We start from the raw sequence: 17556 nt of genomic DNA, 5'->3' as shown, positions 1-17556 counted from the left end.
CACTGGTGTGGCCCCACTGATCCATCACCTGGCTGGGGATGCTGCAGATTCCTCGTTCCCCAATTTTGGGGGTGCACAGAAGCCAGCACTCAGCCAGGTAACTTGTGAGCACAGAGTGACTGGTTGGGTATATTCATCTTCCCTTTCTAACATTGGTTCATGTTTAACTTGCCTGAAGAACCTCTGTTTACCCCCAGTGCTGGTACCTGCAGGAGACCACTCGCCAAGGGGCAGGTTCCCTTCACCCTGCAAACTGGAAAACTACAATTTTCAATTGTCTTCATCAAAGTATAAAGCCTCTCTTCTGAGCAAACAATTAAATTAAATTAGCAATTAATTTGCTTTCAATGTGAAATAAATTAAGCTCTTTACTTAAAAGAAGCCAATCCCTACAAGGCAGGAGTATTATTTCTTCCTCTTTTTAGAGAGATAAGAAAAGACTTACATTTTTTTTCCATTAAGAATTTTTAAGTCAGGAACTATTTCTGAGACACTGTGACATGTTTTTGTAGTTGAAAACATGTCATAACAAAGGTACAATAAACAAGTAGATCTGTGAGGTTTTTGGTCCTAATGCCTTTTCCTTGTCACATGATATTTTCAGGACCAAGAGGAACTCAGATAACAACCCTGCATGCAATTCAGCCTCCTCAAATTTGTTTTTATTTCAAAGGCAGTGTACTTTATAGTGAATTGTTCATACTTTTAAACACAGAAGTAGCCCTTATTTTGCTTTATATCGACTCACAACACGATCTGAAAGCTGTCCTTCTATTTGTCGACTAGCGAAAGGTACATTTATGTTCCTGTTCTCAAACGTTATTACTCAAAGCACAAAAGTGAGCACATGACTGTACACTGACCTTCATCTGTTCCCAAATTATGTCTTTTTAAATCCTTGAGTCTGTTTAAGAGGAGCTGCTGAAACCTGAAACAACCTTGGCCTCTTGCTTTATAAAGTAGATGAATGTAAAACTTAAGTATTACATTTCAGGCTCTTATTATACTAAATACAGAAAAATTAGGAGAGAGAATATAAGTGGAAAGTGAGCCTGTTTGTGTTTTTTTTTTAATTTGGTTACAGGCAATGATTACTGTGTAATATTTGGTATGTTTCCATTTCTAACAGAAAGTCACCATAAATTTGTAGAAGGAAAACGTCCTCCTGGTCAGGTTTTCTGCGTTAAAAGCACTGACCTTACAACAAAATTAACAGCTCCTCCCCCCACAAATCACACACAGCACCACAAATTGCTGACTAGTTCTGACAGACTCAAGCCCAAGAAGCACCTTGCAATACACATTACATTTGAATTTTCATCAATTGCACTCGGCTTGATTTTCATAAGGGTATATTTAATAATGAACATACACATCAGCTGAGCGTTCAGAGGAAAAATAGACTTAATGAGAAAAGCAAACAATGCATAAAATAACTGCAGAAAGCATATTTTGCTGTGTGTCACTAACACAACATGCCAGAATTCTCTTAACACTTAGGGAGCACCACTTCAATAAACTCAGTCAATAATTACAATTGAAAAGAGGTAATTAAGGATTTTTATTTTGCTTCATTTTTAGTAATCTTCACTGTTGTTCTTAATGATATAATAAAAACCTTGCAACGAGCTCTGCTAATGTCATCTGCATAGAATCATAGAATCATTTTGGTTGGAAGAGGCTCTCGGGATTAAGTCCAACTATACCCTAACTCTAGCACTAAACCATGTCCCAAAAAACCTACTCTAAATGCCTTTTAAACCCCTCCAGGGATGGTGTCTCCACCACTGCCCTGGGCAGCCTGTCCCAATGCCTGACAACCCTTTCTGTGAAGGATTTTTTCCTAATATCCAATCTAAACCTCCCCTGGTTCAACTTGAGACCATTTCCTCTTGTCCTGTCACTTGCTACTTGGGAGAAGAGACCAACACCCTCCATGTTTCAAAGAAAGATCAACTTAAACATAACTCAGCAGGACAAGCACAATAATATATATAAGTTGAGAGATTTCTTGACAAGCTTACAATGTTTTGACAGTTGTCAGATGAGAACTCTATCATTCATTAAGTATTTAATCTACTTATAAAATCATAGAAAGCTTCAGGACTTTTGGAGATCATCTGATCCAGCCTCCTGCTCAAAACAGGACTAACTTTTAAGTTAGGTCTGATTACCTGTCCAGGCAAGATTTGAATTCCCCCAAGGATGGAGGTTCCTCAGCCTCTGGGCAAAGCATTCTGTGACTTAACTAATTCCCATGGGTTTGTCTTTGTGTCGTGCTGCTTCTTTCTGTTACAATTTAAACCTAAATATGGTAGGAAATAATGCTGCTGCTTCTGCCTGTACTGAAAACTTTTGACTTTTGACAACACAGGTTTTGAAGGTTTGCCTTGGTACCAGTTTATTGTGTGGTTGGTAATAATTTTGCAAAAAGTACTTCTTTTTTCCTTTAACTCGCAAGCAATTATATGTTCAGCAGAAATTACAAACTGAATAAAGCAAAGGTGACTGCAAGACTAATACCATAGTTCTAAGTGCTCTTGACCCTAAGAAAGCTCAGGAGCCACATACTGTCGACTCAAGTTCGAATCTGCATTAACTAAGGAAAAAAAAGCCACATATCTAATAAAAAAATCTGCTATTTCAGATCGTGCTAGTGTCACCCCAGCTTGCCTATGGTTAAATGATCTTGTCTTACTGCAATATATTGTAAGATTTTAAAAGAAGGTGATTGACACTTATGGTAAATGAAATGACTACTGCAGTCCTCATGGTTTTGTCTTTGTATAATTTAATCAGCTCTTCATCTCAACAGTTGAAAAGGATAAATTTATACAAATATAACTTAATATCTCTTGCTAAATATTTTCCTGTATTAAGCCTATATTCTGAATATTTATTGAATATTGACTTATTCTATGATTCTCTGTTGATCTCATTTGAAATGAGAGAGAACATGGGCCCCAAAGGCACCCAGCACACAAGCTCTCAGTTCACTGGCACACAGCAAGGAAGTCATTCTTAGGCAAGTGTTTACTTACGCTGACAAAAGAGGACGACAGATAAAGACAAGAGTTAGGCTCAGTGTCTGTTTTTATATTATTAGCACAGTATTTTTTCTATATTCCGTATCATCAGATTCATTTTACATAGCAATTATATGTAAATATATAATGTATACACATGTATACTCTGCAGAACTGGCATTCCAACGTGTATGTTCAATTTAGGTAAAAAGCCTTTTTTTTAAAAAAATTGGAGCATCTAACATTGTTACAGAATTTTCAGAAGTAAAATAAGTTTTGAGTGCTTTTGAAAAAGGGGCCTGGGATCTTAATTACACAAAACACTTTACTGAAGAAGACACAAGCAATAGGAAATAGTGACCAATAAAACCTGTCTCCCTGAAACCCCTCCTCTTCTTCACGATTTTATCCTTCATTAGGTGCAATGAACCTCTAAAGAGCTGCATATGTATGAAGTCATCTATACTCTTCAGCAACTAGACAATGTGACATTTCCATATAACTAGCACCACAGTTGTCCTATAAAAATACCGTAAAACGCAGGGCTCTGATGCATTACAAGGACTTTTGAACCTGACTTATCTATCTGATAATAATTGGCTTCATATTCACAAATGGAATTTATGTAAAACCATGGGTTTCCTATATAGAAAGTTCACATTATTACCTTTGGTGTCAGAAGTTGCACTGAATTTACTTGTGAAAGAGCGTCAGACATTCTGCAGTTCCACAGTAGTCACTAATAAGTGAGGATGGCAGCTGTTGTACATCTGAAGCTAACAAGTGTTATGTGACCAGAGATGACTGGCATGACATGTGGCTGTAGCCTTTTTATACAGTTATGTTCTCAACTATTTTAAAAATGTCCACAAAAGTCCTTCTGAAACACTGTTCTCAAGAAGTTCATGGAAAACTGATCCTTTAATATATACCCCACTCAGTCAGTTGCCTATATTCACACATTATCACAAAGTGATAATCTAAAATTTAAACAAAAATACAAATTCTTCATCTGGAAGTCATGCTCTCAGCACTGTGACTTGAGGCTGGATTCACTTGCTTGAAAGTACAGTGCATATATTGAATTTCCAGCAATCAATTATCATTTCAGCCTTTGTATCTGTGATCATAAATCCAGGCGCATGCCCATATGGACAGACAAAGTGCAAGGACAGAACTGTCTTTCAGGCAAATTCCAAAAGCAAGTGTGAAGTTCAGTATTGAAATATCACTCCCTTTTCTGTCCTCCTTCTCAAGCAGAACAGACATTTTTAATCTACCTAATATTTTCCCAGTCTTCCTGGAACTTTTACCTTCACAATCTTTATATTGATAAAAAGTGTTGCTGTCACTTTACGGCCAACCCAGGTACCTACACACAAAAAAACCTCACTGTAAGGAGTTAGAAGTGTTCAGAGAAAAATTTCCAAAAATGCAACTGAATTTACCTACCTGTTTCACACATAAGATGAATACTTCTTTCAACATGGTTTGGTTTTGATTGTAAGTCACAATTTCTTTTGCCATTAGTGTTTTCCTACCTTTTTTACATTCAGTATATTTAGAAAAGCTTTTTCTAGGGAAAAGTTGTTACTATTGCTTTTTATTTTGTAGTACCTACATTTTCAGTGACTAGATATTTATACTTTAAAAAAAGACATAGTAATATTTTAGTATTTAATAACTCTGAGACTAGATCTGTTTCAAATATACCCTATTTGTTGTCATTTTCCATGAACTGATCTTTGAAGTCAGGAGTTAACTGCTTTTCACCCGTGATAGGAGAAATACAATTGTAAAGACAGAACAAAGTTGCTGGCCATGCATTTCATCCCATTTTGAGGTAATGAACAGAGGGCCTGAAAGGTTTGTAAAGTTATTTGAATTAGGCTTTGTCTTAAACATTCTTCTATAGCAGTGACGGAGAGGATTAAAATAAAAAAGCTGGCATAATACTAGGATTTTCTCAAACACAAAAAAGAACCTCTACCTTATTCCAAGTAACTGCTGGTGGAAAAATATTTAATAAACAGTATAACAATAATAACTATAACTTTACGTTGCTTTTTAACAGTCTTTATGTTAGGACAATCCCTGGGACTGTATATTCACAGGTGAGAGAATATTGTCACACGCTTGGGAATAGACCATTTAACGGCACAAATAACAAGGTTACGTATGCGGGAGACAGAGTCCTTCCTTCAGGTGATACATTCACACTCCAAAAAGAAAATTTCATACAATCCAGATTTTCATTTTCAACTTCTATGTGATCATAAAAATCCACAATACATCATATGACAAAACTCTAATATTTGCAAAGTCAAGCACCCACAAATCTTAGTGATAATAAGTGATAATAAACCATGAGATTTAAAAATTCCTGCTAATTCTCTCTAAAAGAGTAGAGAACTATCTGCAAGTATTACACAAGAGGTGAGAATTTTGAGGAAAAAGAAGTGACTACACATCAACAAAATTTGACAAATGGAAGAGAATACACTATGAAACACAACATAAAGACAAAAGAAAATAACGTGATTAATTCTGTTACCTGTCATGTGTCCTCATAAAATCCCAGAACTTCTTAGTGCCATTCTGGGGGAAAAAAAAAACAAAACACATCAATAAAACCAATTCCAGCTGGAAACTGACTATAATCAAGCAACAAAATATTAACAGGCATTTATTTGAAAACTTGGTATAGCTGGTTTTATTTATGAGACAATTATTCTGGATTTTGATAGACAGATGCTGACAACTGTCTTAGGACAGTTCAAAATCTTAGATCCACAATACTACGCTGACAACTAATTTAAGACTATGTTAATCTTTGGGCCCAGTTTTGGCCACAGTATCAACTTCAGATGCCCAGTCTAATAATTCAGGTGCTGGGAAGCCATAAGCAGCTAAGTTTTAACCAGTAAAATAACCCATAGATCTAAGTTCTTACATATTCAGCAATGATCTCCTCTTAGGAGGACAGTTCAGGGCTCACCCTCCTTTGGGATCCAGGAATAAGACATCCTTCCCTCTAACCCCCTACAAAGCCGAAAATAGTAGTTTTGCCCACAATATGCCTAACATGAAGCGATCACTCTTTGTTCGACACAACAGCTGCTACTCTGCACTGCTTGTGGTGGTGAGGACATGGTCTAACCGTAGGCTCAAAGCCACAGTGCTCACCCAAGAACTGGGAGACATAAAGTGGATTATTTTCTCAAGTTGCGCCAATTTCTGTCCTCTCTTAAAAAGATGAACACCCACTACAGCACAGCTGAAACCAATGCCTGAAAACAAGCATCCTTCCAGTTATAATAAATACATACATACTTGCTTACATTTATACTCCGTCTTCTATAATCACCTACACCAATTAATGCCCACCATTTAACAGAGACATGTATGTATTTCTTTTCCCTGTTTATTAGAACGTGATGGTATTTTCCAGCTGAAATATAACACAAGAAATTCCACTCCTCGATCAGTTTTAAGTCTATATAAGGAATCAGAATGCAGCCAGAGGAAATTCTTTTGGTTGATACCTGTTATTAGCAAGGCAAAAGCTAGACTTGCTGAAAACCTACATACATAAAACACAATGTGAAAAGCAGCACAAGCTCTCTGTTATAACATATGGTTAAATGGATGATCAAACCATGAGCAACTGGTTAATGATTTAAAGCAGGTAAATGTGAGCAATGAAAGAAGAATCAAGTTCAGTTGGTGGGTAAAGGTGCCAACCAATATAGACAGGCCCTTCAGCTCTATTACAGATGTCATGGCTACCAAGTACACAACAGCTGGTGGGGATTAGATAACAAGCACTCTGGTTCAGAGATTAAGCTCCTGAGCTTTATGCGTTTACCAAGCTTTTTGGACGAGTGACTGTTTGCTTGCTAGCTGGGTTTTCCTTCATTCCCACAACTCTAATTATAAACAGTTGTTCACCTCAAAAGAAACTCTAGTCTCCTCTTCCATTGGTGTCTGCACATACCTTCTGTTAGCACGGACAGGAATCAAACACACGCATTGGAAGAGAAGCCCTGTCATTATTTAAATGCAATATAATGTTGAAAGAGAAATAAAGACAGCAAATTCCTAGTATGAACTGAAATACTAAAGCTTCTGTTTATCAAGCTATGCATATATCCAGTCTGTTCTACCTGGTGAGAAATAGAGAAACAAGTTCGAAAGAACTATGACACAACACAGTGTTGCAACACTTGAACTTAACAGGATAGGCTATATTGATTGGTAAGATCATTTAAGGTATTAAATGTGTAAGGTCCACTCAATCTTTTGTAGGACTATTTCTACCTGTAAGACATGTATTTCTGGGATTTCCTCTTGTCTGCAGATTGCTGTGCAATTTTCTACTTGACATAAGTGAGCTGGGAAAGTGTGGACCAAGGGTAATTTCTTCTGCAAGTACCTTCATGTTGCTTCTCCAGTTTCAACCTTCCCCTGACCCACATGGTAAGATGTGCTACCATCATCCTCTCCCTTTGTATTGTAGTGACCACCTGTGAGAAATGCAGGTGTCCAGCTGATGGAGAAGACAAAAAAGCCTGAACTAAAGCTCTCCTTGCATTAATTTAGGCTACTAGTCCTGTGATACTACTCCCTAATGTATGATCCTAGCAACAGTCTTCCTGGCTCTTTCCTCCTGCCATCCTTTTGCAAATTATAGAACCTGATTGCTTTGGAGCACTTATGATAGGGTTTCAAATAGCTGAGGAAAATTACACCCTAGAGAATGATCCTCATCCAGACGGGATCCATCAGATTTGAATGACCTCTTTCTCAAGGATGAGCCCCATTAGTATTAGCAGAATCTGCCTCACAGACGCACACATAATTTTTAACATAAACTAAAAGAAGGAAATGGTGCCCAAACATAAATTGATTAGAAAATAAAACATATATTTTGTGTTTTCTAAGTGACTGGATAGTACATAGCACTTTCTCAAGAATGTGATTTGATTAGTTTAAGACCCAAATTCAAAACCAGACAGAGGCTAAATTGATTTGAGTCTGTCCATTGAAGATGTAGGTTATCATCATACACTCTGACTGGACAACGTTTTTTAACCTATTTTCTGCCTATATTTGAATAAAAAAATATTTCACATGATCAACCTGCACCTGTCCAAATAAATCGATAAACAAATGAAACATTCCAACATCTCATTGTTTACAGTGGCAGAAACTCAAATGAGCCCCATTCATGCCCTATTGTCCAAGTCAAACGTAATTTGAACCCAACCGTACGGCGTTGAGTTTCTATTGTACCGAATGTGCGGTTCTTTCCTAACAGACTAGTATGAAGGTTGCTAATTATTAATAGCATGTAAACAGTTACCAATGGTTCTTATGCTGCTTTACATACTTTACAGAACATTAATTCCAACCAGTTTCTAACCAACTATATCAAGCTGTATGTAATATGTCTTCAAGACAAAAATATTAATTGCTGAAAGCAATGAAGAATCATATTATTAAAAGCCATGTATCCGTGATTACTTGTTAAACTGTTCCATTCCATATATCCTGGCCTTTGACAATGCTCTCCTATCACCACAAACAGCTGGAAAGAATTAAAGGTATCAATGGTCAACAATACTCTCAAAACAGAGAAGTATCTTTATGAAATACAAAAGCTCTCTCCAACCCTTGACACTCTTCATTTTGATAAACATACATATATCTTCATTATACTAGAATAGACCATTCTCCAATATCTAATAAGGAACAACCAAAGTATCTGTCAATGAAGCGAGAGAAGTAAGTATAATCGGTCACAGGGAGATTTAGACATCAATAATGGGTCCTGTGATGTTTTATAAGGACAAATATGTCAAAGCGTTTTATTTTCATTTCTATCTGTTCAGAATAGCAATTCTGACACTGCAACTACATTGTACAACACATATTTGATTTGGTAAATCTTTAATCACAAAGTAATCACACTAGTTCTGTGCTCAGTGCTCAGGTTCTGTGATGTTGCAATGCTGAACTAGTGCATATAGCACATGTAAATGAATAAAGCTGTATTTCAGGAGAGGCAGCACGTGAGACAACTTCATTTCATATTACACAGAAGACAGATTACTTACATAAGTACAAATTGCTTAAGAAAGCCGTATGAGGTCAGATGAGATGCCCATCTTGCCTAGTATCCTGTCTCTAACAGCGAAAGGAAATGTAACAACAGAGGAAGCACACAGACATGCTACCCTGGAATACTCTTCCAAGCCTTTGACAAAAGGCAGCCAAAGGGTGTCAAAAAGACAGTCTCTCAAAAAGGCATGCAGATTAAACACAGTCCTCCCCCCATTCTGAAAAGCGAACACCAATGGCCATTTCTGTGCTATTTGAACGTGTGTCACAAGTCCTGTTCATCTTGCCTACAAGACCGACTTGATAATGGCATTGACAATACAGGATTACAACAATATGCTACCTGCTTGACAGTCTGCACATGGAGAACTCCTCTTTTGGTTCAAGTGATTCCAGGACAACCATGCACTGCAAAGAGCTCTCTGCTAGACAAGTGTTGACAGTGGATGCAAGTTCAGCAGATGTGTCTCCTGCCAGCAGAGAGCTGTTTATGATGCCACCCACACCTGATCTCCACATTCTCTGTCCTCCTTCCATCCTTGAAATCATTTTCCTAAGACTCTTCCTGCACCTACTCATTGCCATAATTACAGACAGGAGCCTGCTCACACTATCTGTTGAGGACAAGTTGGACTCTTCTGCAGCCTATAATCAAAATACCATTGAATTTCCTACCTACACTCTCTGTCTCTGCCTAAAATGCCTTACGAATCACTGCACCAGAGCTGTCCTCTGCTTTTCTCCACTGCTTTAGGCATTATAACATCTGAGCGACATGGTCAAATTGCTTTCAGGATACCTCTGCAAAGATTAACTTTTGTTTACTAGAGAAACTTGCCTGAGACTTAGCCCAGGCTAGCCAATAATGACAAAAAGGACACGTTCTGCTAGCGATGTAGGAAGAAACATTCACCGTCACTGATCTTATGGTGATATTGGATGTGCTCCACATGTGACAGAACCTGGACATGCTCTAAAGCAAGTCACCTGGGAGATTCCCTCTGCTTTTCATTGGGGCAGCTTGAATGCCTTCCTGCCCCTTTCCTCTGAGGGCAGCACCTATACACGGTCTGTCACCTGGGAAGCTCTTGAACCAGCTCACACATCAGGTAAATGTGTCTCCAGATGTATCAATACTCACTGTGACACTGATACCATCCTGGGCCTTCAAAAAACCCCCAGAGGCTGTGGTCTCTACTGAAGTGTACAGGCCCACTGGGACCCACAATTTATTTGTAGATGCAGCTTAATCAAATGGAGGGAATAATACTTAAACACGATTTTAGAGAGACAGATGTAGGCCTTTCCTCAAAGACCATCACCAAGGACTGTCCCAAAGAATGGGATCTGTTTATAAACAGTGCAAGTGAATTAGAACTATGGTGCCCCAGTTATAAATAAGAGCTGTACCTTCCTAATGCTACTGAGTTTTGAGATGAGGAAAAGGACAGTGGAGCAGCAGGCAATCCCATGCAGCTGAACGCAACCTAGGGACAGAGCCTCGCTGACATGGCAGAAGTCTATAAAATCATGAATGACATGGAGATGGCAAATATGAAACAATTATTCACTATTTCTCATAATACAGAAGCACTATCTCACAGCTGGCTACCTGAGGAGAGAGGCTAAGGCTTATCTGGGCACTGAACTGACTCCTTTCAAGGAACCAGAGCTGAAGTCCAGCAGCAGCACAGGGAAGTTTGCCTTCCTTGTTCTAGGTATAAATAATTAATTGATAGCTTCTGAAACACATACATGCACCCTGTATTACATACATGCTTTATACTCATGTAATTAAAAGTTTATACTTCTTAGCTTTTATTAATTTTGTATATATTCTTATTTTTATATATTATTATATTTTAAAATATATTATATTCTGAAGAGTAAACTGAAAATATCTTAGCGTAACAGGTGCAAGAACTTTCACAAAGCTTCTTTAAATGCTTCCTTTCACTCTATGTAATAATTGTTATACAATATCATACAAGGGTGCGTAAAATGAATCCTCAACCTGAAGGTTTACAGTCACAGATTTCTTGTAGTTACTCCGTTGGGAGTTCAGACCATTCAAAAAATCAAAATTTATGATGAGTTTACACTGATTTCAATGACAGCCAAACTTCTTGTTATGAGCACTGGACAGGTAACACATGACTGATACAGAAATGATACTTATCCAAAATCTAGTTAAAGCTTCTCCTATTTTATTTCCTTTATTTAAGTATGTAATAATTTTAAAAGCTACTGAAATGAAGACACTGGCCACTGGTGGACAGCAGGATGACCATGAGCCAGCACTGGGCCCTTGTGGCCAGGAAGGCCAATGGCATCCTGGGGTGTATTAGAAGGGGGGTGGTCAGTAGGTCAGAGAGGTTCTCCTTCCCCTCTACTCTACCCTGGTGAGACCACATCTGGAATGTTGTGTCCAGTTCTGGGCCCCTCAGTTCCAGCAGGACAGGGAACTGCTGGAGAGAGTCCAGCGCAGAGCCACAAAGACGATGAAGGGAGTGGAGCATCTCCCCTGTGAGGAAAGGCTGAGGGAGCTGGGGCTCTTTAGCTTGGACCTCATTCATGTTTATGAATATGTAACGGGTGAGTGTCATGAGGATGGAGCCAGGCTCTTCTCGGTGACAACCAATGACAGGACAAGGGGCAATGGGTGCACACTGTAACATGAGAGGTTCCACTTAAATAGGAGAAGAAACTTCTTCTCAGTGAGGGTGACAGAGCCTGGAACAGGCTGCCCAAGGAGGTTGTAGAGTCTCCTACTCTGGAGACATTCAAAACTCGCCTGGACACCTTCCTGTGTAACCTCATCTGGGTGTTCCTGCTCCAGCAGAGGGATTGGACTGGATGATCTTTTGAGGTCCCTTCCAATCCTTGACATTTTGTGATTCTCTGATTCACTGTCATCTCCCATGTTTATCCACAGAAAACTTCTGCTTGGACAGATGAGGTTGCCAAGAACTGTGAAGTCACCAAAATCACTTCAGTAAAAAGGATTCATACCTTGTATTACGAATTTTTGAGGAGACTGGTAACAGGCTAAGCAGGCAGATCACTGAAACTGTTGGGAAAATATGTCCAAAATAAGCAAACTTATGCCACTACAGGAGAGGGGGAAAAAATCCGTCCATGACAATGATTAACTTCTTACTGTTTACATTACAGGAGAGACAACATCACGTTTGGCGACCCATTGTGATAGGCACTAAACATATGTAGTGGGAACAGTTCCTGTTCAATGATCTTACAGTTCAGTTGGAGCCCAGACAAAAGTTGGTGTAAACAAATGGGCAGTTAAGGAAAAAAGACCAATACATTATGGTATAGATAAGCTACATGCACAAGTCATGAGGGTTAAAATGACAAACAACAGTCATGATCCCCCAGCCTCTACCAGTTGGGCTGGTTTTAAAGCAGTCACCCAAGAAGCAGATGTTCCATGTTCGTGAAAAAAATCAAACTCGAGAAGATGAAGCAATTATAACATAAAAATAATTGTCCTCATTCCTCCACTTACTTACACTCCTAAGACACAAAAGCAGTTCATGGCCTTAAGTAAAGGGATTATGACCATTCGTCATGCAATAAAAGAAAACGCTATAGGTAAAGAAAAACAGATAGAGAATTAATTGACGAATAACGGACTTAAATCAGAGTCAGCAAAGCCAAGCAAGTGTGCAGTCCCTGTTTAATGATTTACATGTAACTAAGCAATAAAACTCCCTAAGGGAATCAGATTTTGCTTTTTTCTGTTCTTGGAAATTTTTTGAAAGTTATTAGGCTATTTTTTTTCTTTAAAAATGTGTAAAACTTGCTTATTGCACTCAATATCACATTAAACCAATCTTCTATAAATTCATCTATGCAGTTTAACGTCAATGTGCACAGCAGTGCCTCTACCTGGAAATTCACTTTGCATTCTCTTGCTGAGGTGTCTGCTTGTCATCCAGAACCGCATGGCAGGACAACACCAAATTTGTCACTTTATTAGACGGGTTTTCATCACGTTAATCTAGATTAACAGGACACTCAGGGAACTGACTCAGTAAGACACAGGAAAATCTGCACCAACACAGCCAGCTCCTGCAGCCTCCTGATGCCTTTATTTCGTTAAGTGGTCTTAGCTTAATGCTTTTCAGTTATATTCACCTTTTAATGACCAATAAAAGCTGCCAAGAGGTAAATTCACAACAAAAAGCAACTCAGTAATTCATTACATTTTGGTTTATAAAATATATGCTCCTACAATGGGAAAATAGGACCTGAAGATGTGCCTTAGATGCTGCTTCTGCTTGAATCCCAGTTCTTAGGCTAAACAGAGCAGACTTCCCTGTGCTAAACCCAGAAGAAAGAATATACTGAATGCTAAAAGCTAAGCCCTTGTCCCTCTGGAAAGGAACCTTTCCTTCCTTTCTCCACTTGCTACATAGAAGAGCTCCTACCAGTTGAGACTTCCTTGTTACATTCCTTTTTTCAGCTTAATGGAATTTGATGTCACATCTGTAGCAGTTTTCAGTGGAATCATATGAGGATTTATAGTCTAATACAAAACATTTATTGCCAGCTGAATTATTAATGCTATAACTCTTTGTAATATATAATCAATACATAAAGTTTCCAGTGTCCAGACCGATGTGCTTACAGAAGCTGAACCTCCAAGACAAACTCGAGACTAAATACTTTATGCTTTTCACTTTCCTATCATACAGTTAGTGACAAAATTACCTTGCACTGTGAGAATATTTTTCATAGTACTTTCAGCACTATGCCATGAAGAAAAATTATGCTAATCAATTAAAAAAAAAATCTTCGACCCCAAAAAATCGATAGTTTGCCATTTATTTAAAGTAATAAAGCATTAGTAGTCAACATGATACTGTGAAACCTGTATGAAGAACAGAAATCAAAGCTAAATCAAGTCTGGACTTGTGAAGTTTTCCAAATAAGAATAAAATAAAATACCTGCTCAGTACGCTTTAAAAGTTTCATTGCTTCCTGTTGAATATTTTTATTGCATTAATAAGTGAGTGGGGTGGGGTTTGGCTTATAGAAGCTTGAGAGCTGCCACGCTGGATCTAAAAATCTTCTTCATCCACAAAAAAACAATGCAAAGGAACAATAAAATATTCAAGGACAATTAACGTCCCATTTTTTCATCTAGAAGAAAAACCCTGTCCTGAACAGGCTATTTTGCATATGAAATCTGTTTGAAATAATGACTCAGCACAGGCTTTTTGTCTACTTTAAAGGTATGATTTGTGATAAGCAGGGAGAAAGCTGGCTTCTTTTCATATAATTACAGATTTCGTAGAAAGTATTGCCTATCTTTCAAAACGAAAGTGAGCGCTTTCAGCTGGCATAAAGCCATGCAATTCAATTAAAAAAATAAGAAAATCAATAAAATCATTTTAATTTGCATTAGTTCAGTGCCTGACCCTCTTTTTTTTTTTTTTTTTTTCCCCTTTTGAATGTATACAGCAGTATTAGGGAACTGTCTTATGCTTGGCTATCGTATTACACAACTACTAATTTAAATGCAAAGTGTTGCTGTTAGGCTTGCTCAGTCCCAGGGTGCAGCCCCGTAACCGTGTAAATCAGTCAATTGGAACCCAGGCTGCCCCTTTTCCTACCCCAGATCCACATCTCTGCTCTGCCCCTACCCCACCATTGGTATTTGTGCAACCACACAGCAAGCTGGTCCTGGGAACTGATCTGCCTAATAAAAAGTGCTCCATAATAAAACCTGATAAAAAAATATATATATTTTTAATAGTTAACGGATGTAATGCTATTATATACACGCCAAGCCTTCACCAATGACTACTAATGAGAATAGTCTTGGTCTACTCAAAATTACTCCAGGAGGGTAGAGATGTATCTGATGAGGAATGTTCTAGAGAAAGACACACGCACACAAAAAAGCCCAAACGACAATTTCAGTCCCACACCCACTAACGCACTCCGTCAGACTGCACATGCTGGACTAAATGAAGCCTCATCTTCAAAAGCAATTTGCAGAATTACTTGCTGATGCTGAAGAACTACTTCAAAAGAGTTTAAGTGTTATGGAATTTTACTGTTTTTTAAACAAGCCGCTGTTTAAGCTCAAGAGGAAGGGGGAGAGTGTTTGTTTTTTAAACAAAGCTTGTAAGTTTTCATTGCTAAACTATCCAGAATGTTAATTTTAAAAGCATCATAATTACAAATAATTTTGCAGTTTTTAACTTATCCATATTTAAACATTTCAGTTCAAAATGACTATTTTTAGCACTTTTGTGGAATCTTCACCCAAAAAAACTCAAACTGATGACTTTTCAACATTAAGAATGAACATTCCATCTGAAGCATAAATACTACTGCTGCTAATTGGCTTTAATTGACAATATTAACAGTTTCAGAAGTAAGACTAAGTTGGCAAAGTTCATGGGGACAAATCATCCTATACACTAAAAAACATGCCAGCTCCAGCTGACACAGCAGTTCTGGGCAGGGCAAAGTTGCTGTGGTCTCCACTACACTCATTTTGTATTTAAGAATCTTCAAGAAGCAACAGGGGTGCTCAGCTCAATGTGAGAGCAAACTCTTTGAGGCATGGACTTCTTATCTGAAATTAGCTGGAAGACATAAAGGTACTTCTTGAAGAAATCATAATGTATACTAATGGAGACCACACCAGAGATACCTCAAGAGACATAAAACCCAAGGTCATAGACTGTAATTTTTACAACCCATATCAATTTTCTCTTCAAAGTGAGGGTTATTCTGGTAGGAGTTCGTAATGAAACTGCAAACAGATGGTTATGGCAATAGAGTTTACTGTTCAAAGGTGCAATTTTTTCACACGTTAGGAGGTAAAATAAACAATGGAGAAGGCATTAATTTATTCAACTGTTAATGCAACACTGGGCCAAGCCACTTTGTTCATTTTATGTACATCAACTGCCAGAACAATTACAACTAAGATACTTGATGTGTAAGTAAACTTTCTCCTATAATCCTCTGGAAGTTTACTTTACAGGTCACAGTTTGGTTTTTGTGTGTACTTTTCAACAATGGAGTTGTTGCAGTTTAGCTTGGCATTCAGCTATCAGTAAGATCACTTACCTTTGAATGAAATTTATAAAACATGAGAATTAAGCATATATAAGTACACTAAATTAAGTCAAATCTCCTTTCTCTCCTTGTTTTTCTGTTTCTAATATACACTGTTATTAAGAACAATTGCATATCCATATCAAACACACTTGATTCCAAGGTAAATACACAGTAGCATACTGAAATCTATACTACAAAGAATAAAGATGCAGTGCTTGTGTTAAGAAACACGATATGCACAAAGGTCAAATTTATGACTTTTCTTACATCATTTTACTCCGAGGTCAGCACATAATTTAAGGTTATAAACTGAGACACACATGGGACTTTCCTAGTACCAGGAGGTTAACTCCAATCCTGTTGAAAGGAACCAATTGCTAATAGGTGGAGGTATCAGACTCTAGTGTTATTGCATACAAATGACAAAATTTAAACCAAACATTCAACTGGTCTGTGTTTTACTTAAATTTCTGTCATATTATTGAATTTTGACGCATGTATTTTCCCATTTTCACTAAACTGTGTTTTCCCTTTGAAGTCTGTGTCACATTTCCATATTTTGCAGGGATAAAAGGAACATACACTTTCCATATTTACAAATTTACTAACACTACTTTTTCCACAGAGTTATAGTAAAGCGTGAAATCTGAAACTTTCACTGGACACAGTTAAGGAATGTCTTCCTAATAATGAAAGATGATTCAACAGAGACAATATCATTTGCAAACTGCATTCAGCTGATATGACAGCAAAATACTTTTCTGTAAATAAATACTGTACTTTCAAATAGACGTATTACACATCTCACATAGCCACTTATGTCCGTAATTTCCCTGCTTAAGCCTGGTGTCCGGTATTCAAACAGCAGAAACATTTCTGTAGTCACACACTGAGCCACACTAAAGATGTCCCCTGGTTAAACCAACTCAGCACAAAAAAACCTTCTCCATCGCCAGTCGTGTTGCCACTGCACAAAGGTACGCGCCACACAAAAGAGGGACAACTGCACCGTAATTTCACATCTCACATTCTACAGTTCTGATGTGCCAAATAATTAAGGACACGCTAGACTCGATGATGTTCAGTGGGATTAATACACCTATCTTTGAAGAGGACACGCTAGACTCGATGATGTTCAGTGGGATTAATACACCTATCTTTGAAGAGGACACGCTAGACTCGATGATGTTCAGTGGGATTAATACACCTATCTTTGAAGAGGATCAGAAGCTAGAAGCAATTGAGACAATTGTCTTGGGAAAATCATGATCAGAAATTGTAATGTTTTGTATTGTGAATTCTG

The 17556-nt window shown here is 37.9% G+C and overlaps 1 protein-coding gene across 3 annotated transcripts in view; it reads right to left on the bottom strand.

Moving 5' to 3' along the window:
- Window positions 1-17556, bottom strand: part of NUDT14 (nudix hydrolase 14) — a 60277-nt gene that overhangs the window by 25515 nt on the left and 17206 nt on the right. For all 3 annotated transcript variants that reach the window (XM_065063290.1, XM_065063292.1, XM_065063291.1), the window contains exon 2: window positions 5581-5624. In XM_065063290.1, coding sequence (XP_064919362.1) covers window positions 5581-5624 — 44 coding nt within the window. The remainder of the gene's footprint in view (window positions 1-5580; window positions 5625-17556) is intronic.

The sequence above is a fragment of the Columba livia genome, chromosome 5 (assembly GCF_036013475.1).
Source record: "Columba livia isolate bColLiv1 breed racing homer chromosome 5, bColLiv1.pat.W.v2, whole genome shotgun sequence".
NCBI classification, from domain to species: domain Eukaryota; kingdom Metazoa; phylum Chordata; class Aves; order Columbiformes; family Columbidae; genus Columba; species Columba livia.
Note: the sequence above shows the minus strand (reverse complement) of the source record. Positions and strands in the feature narration are given on the sequence as shown.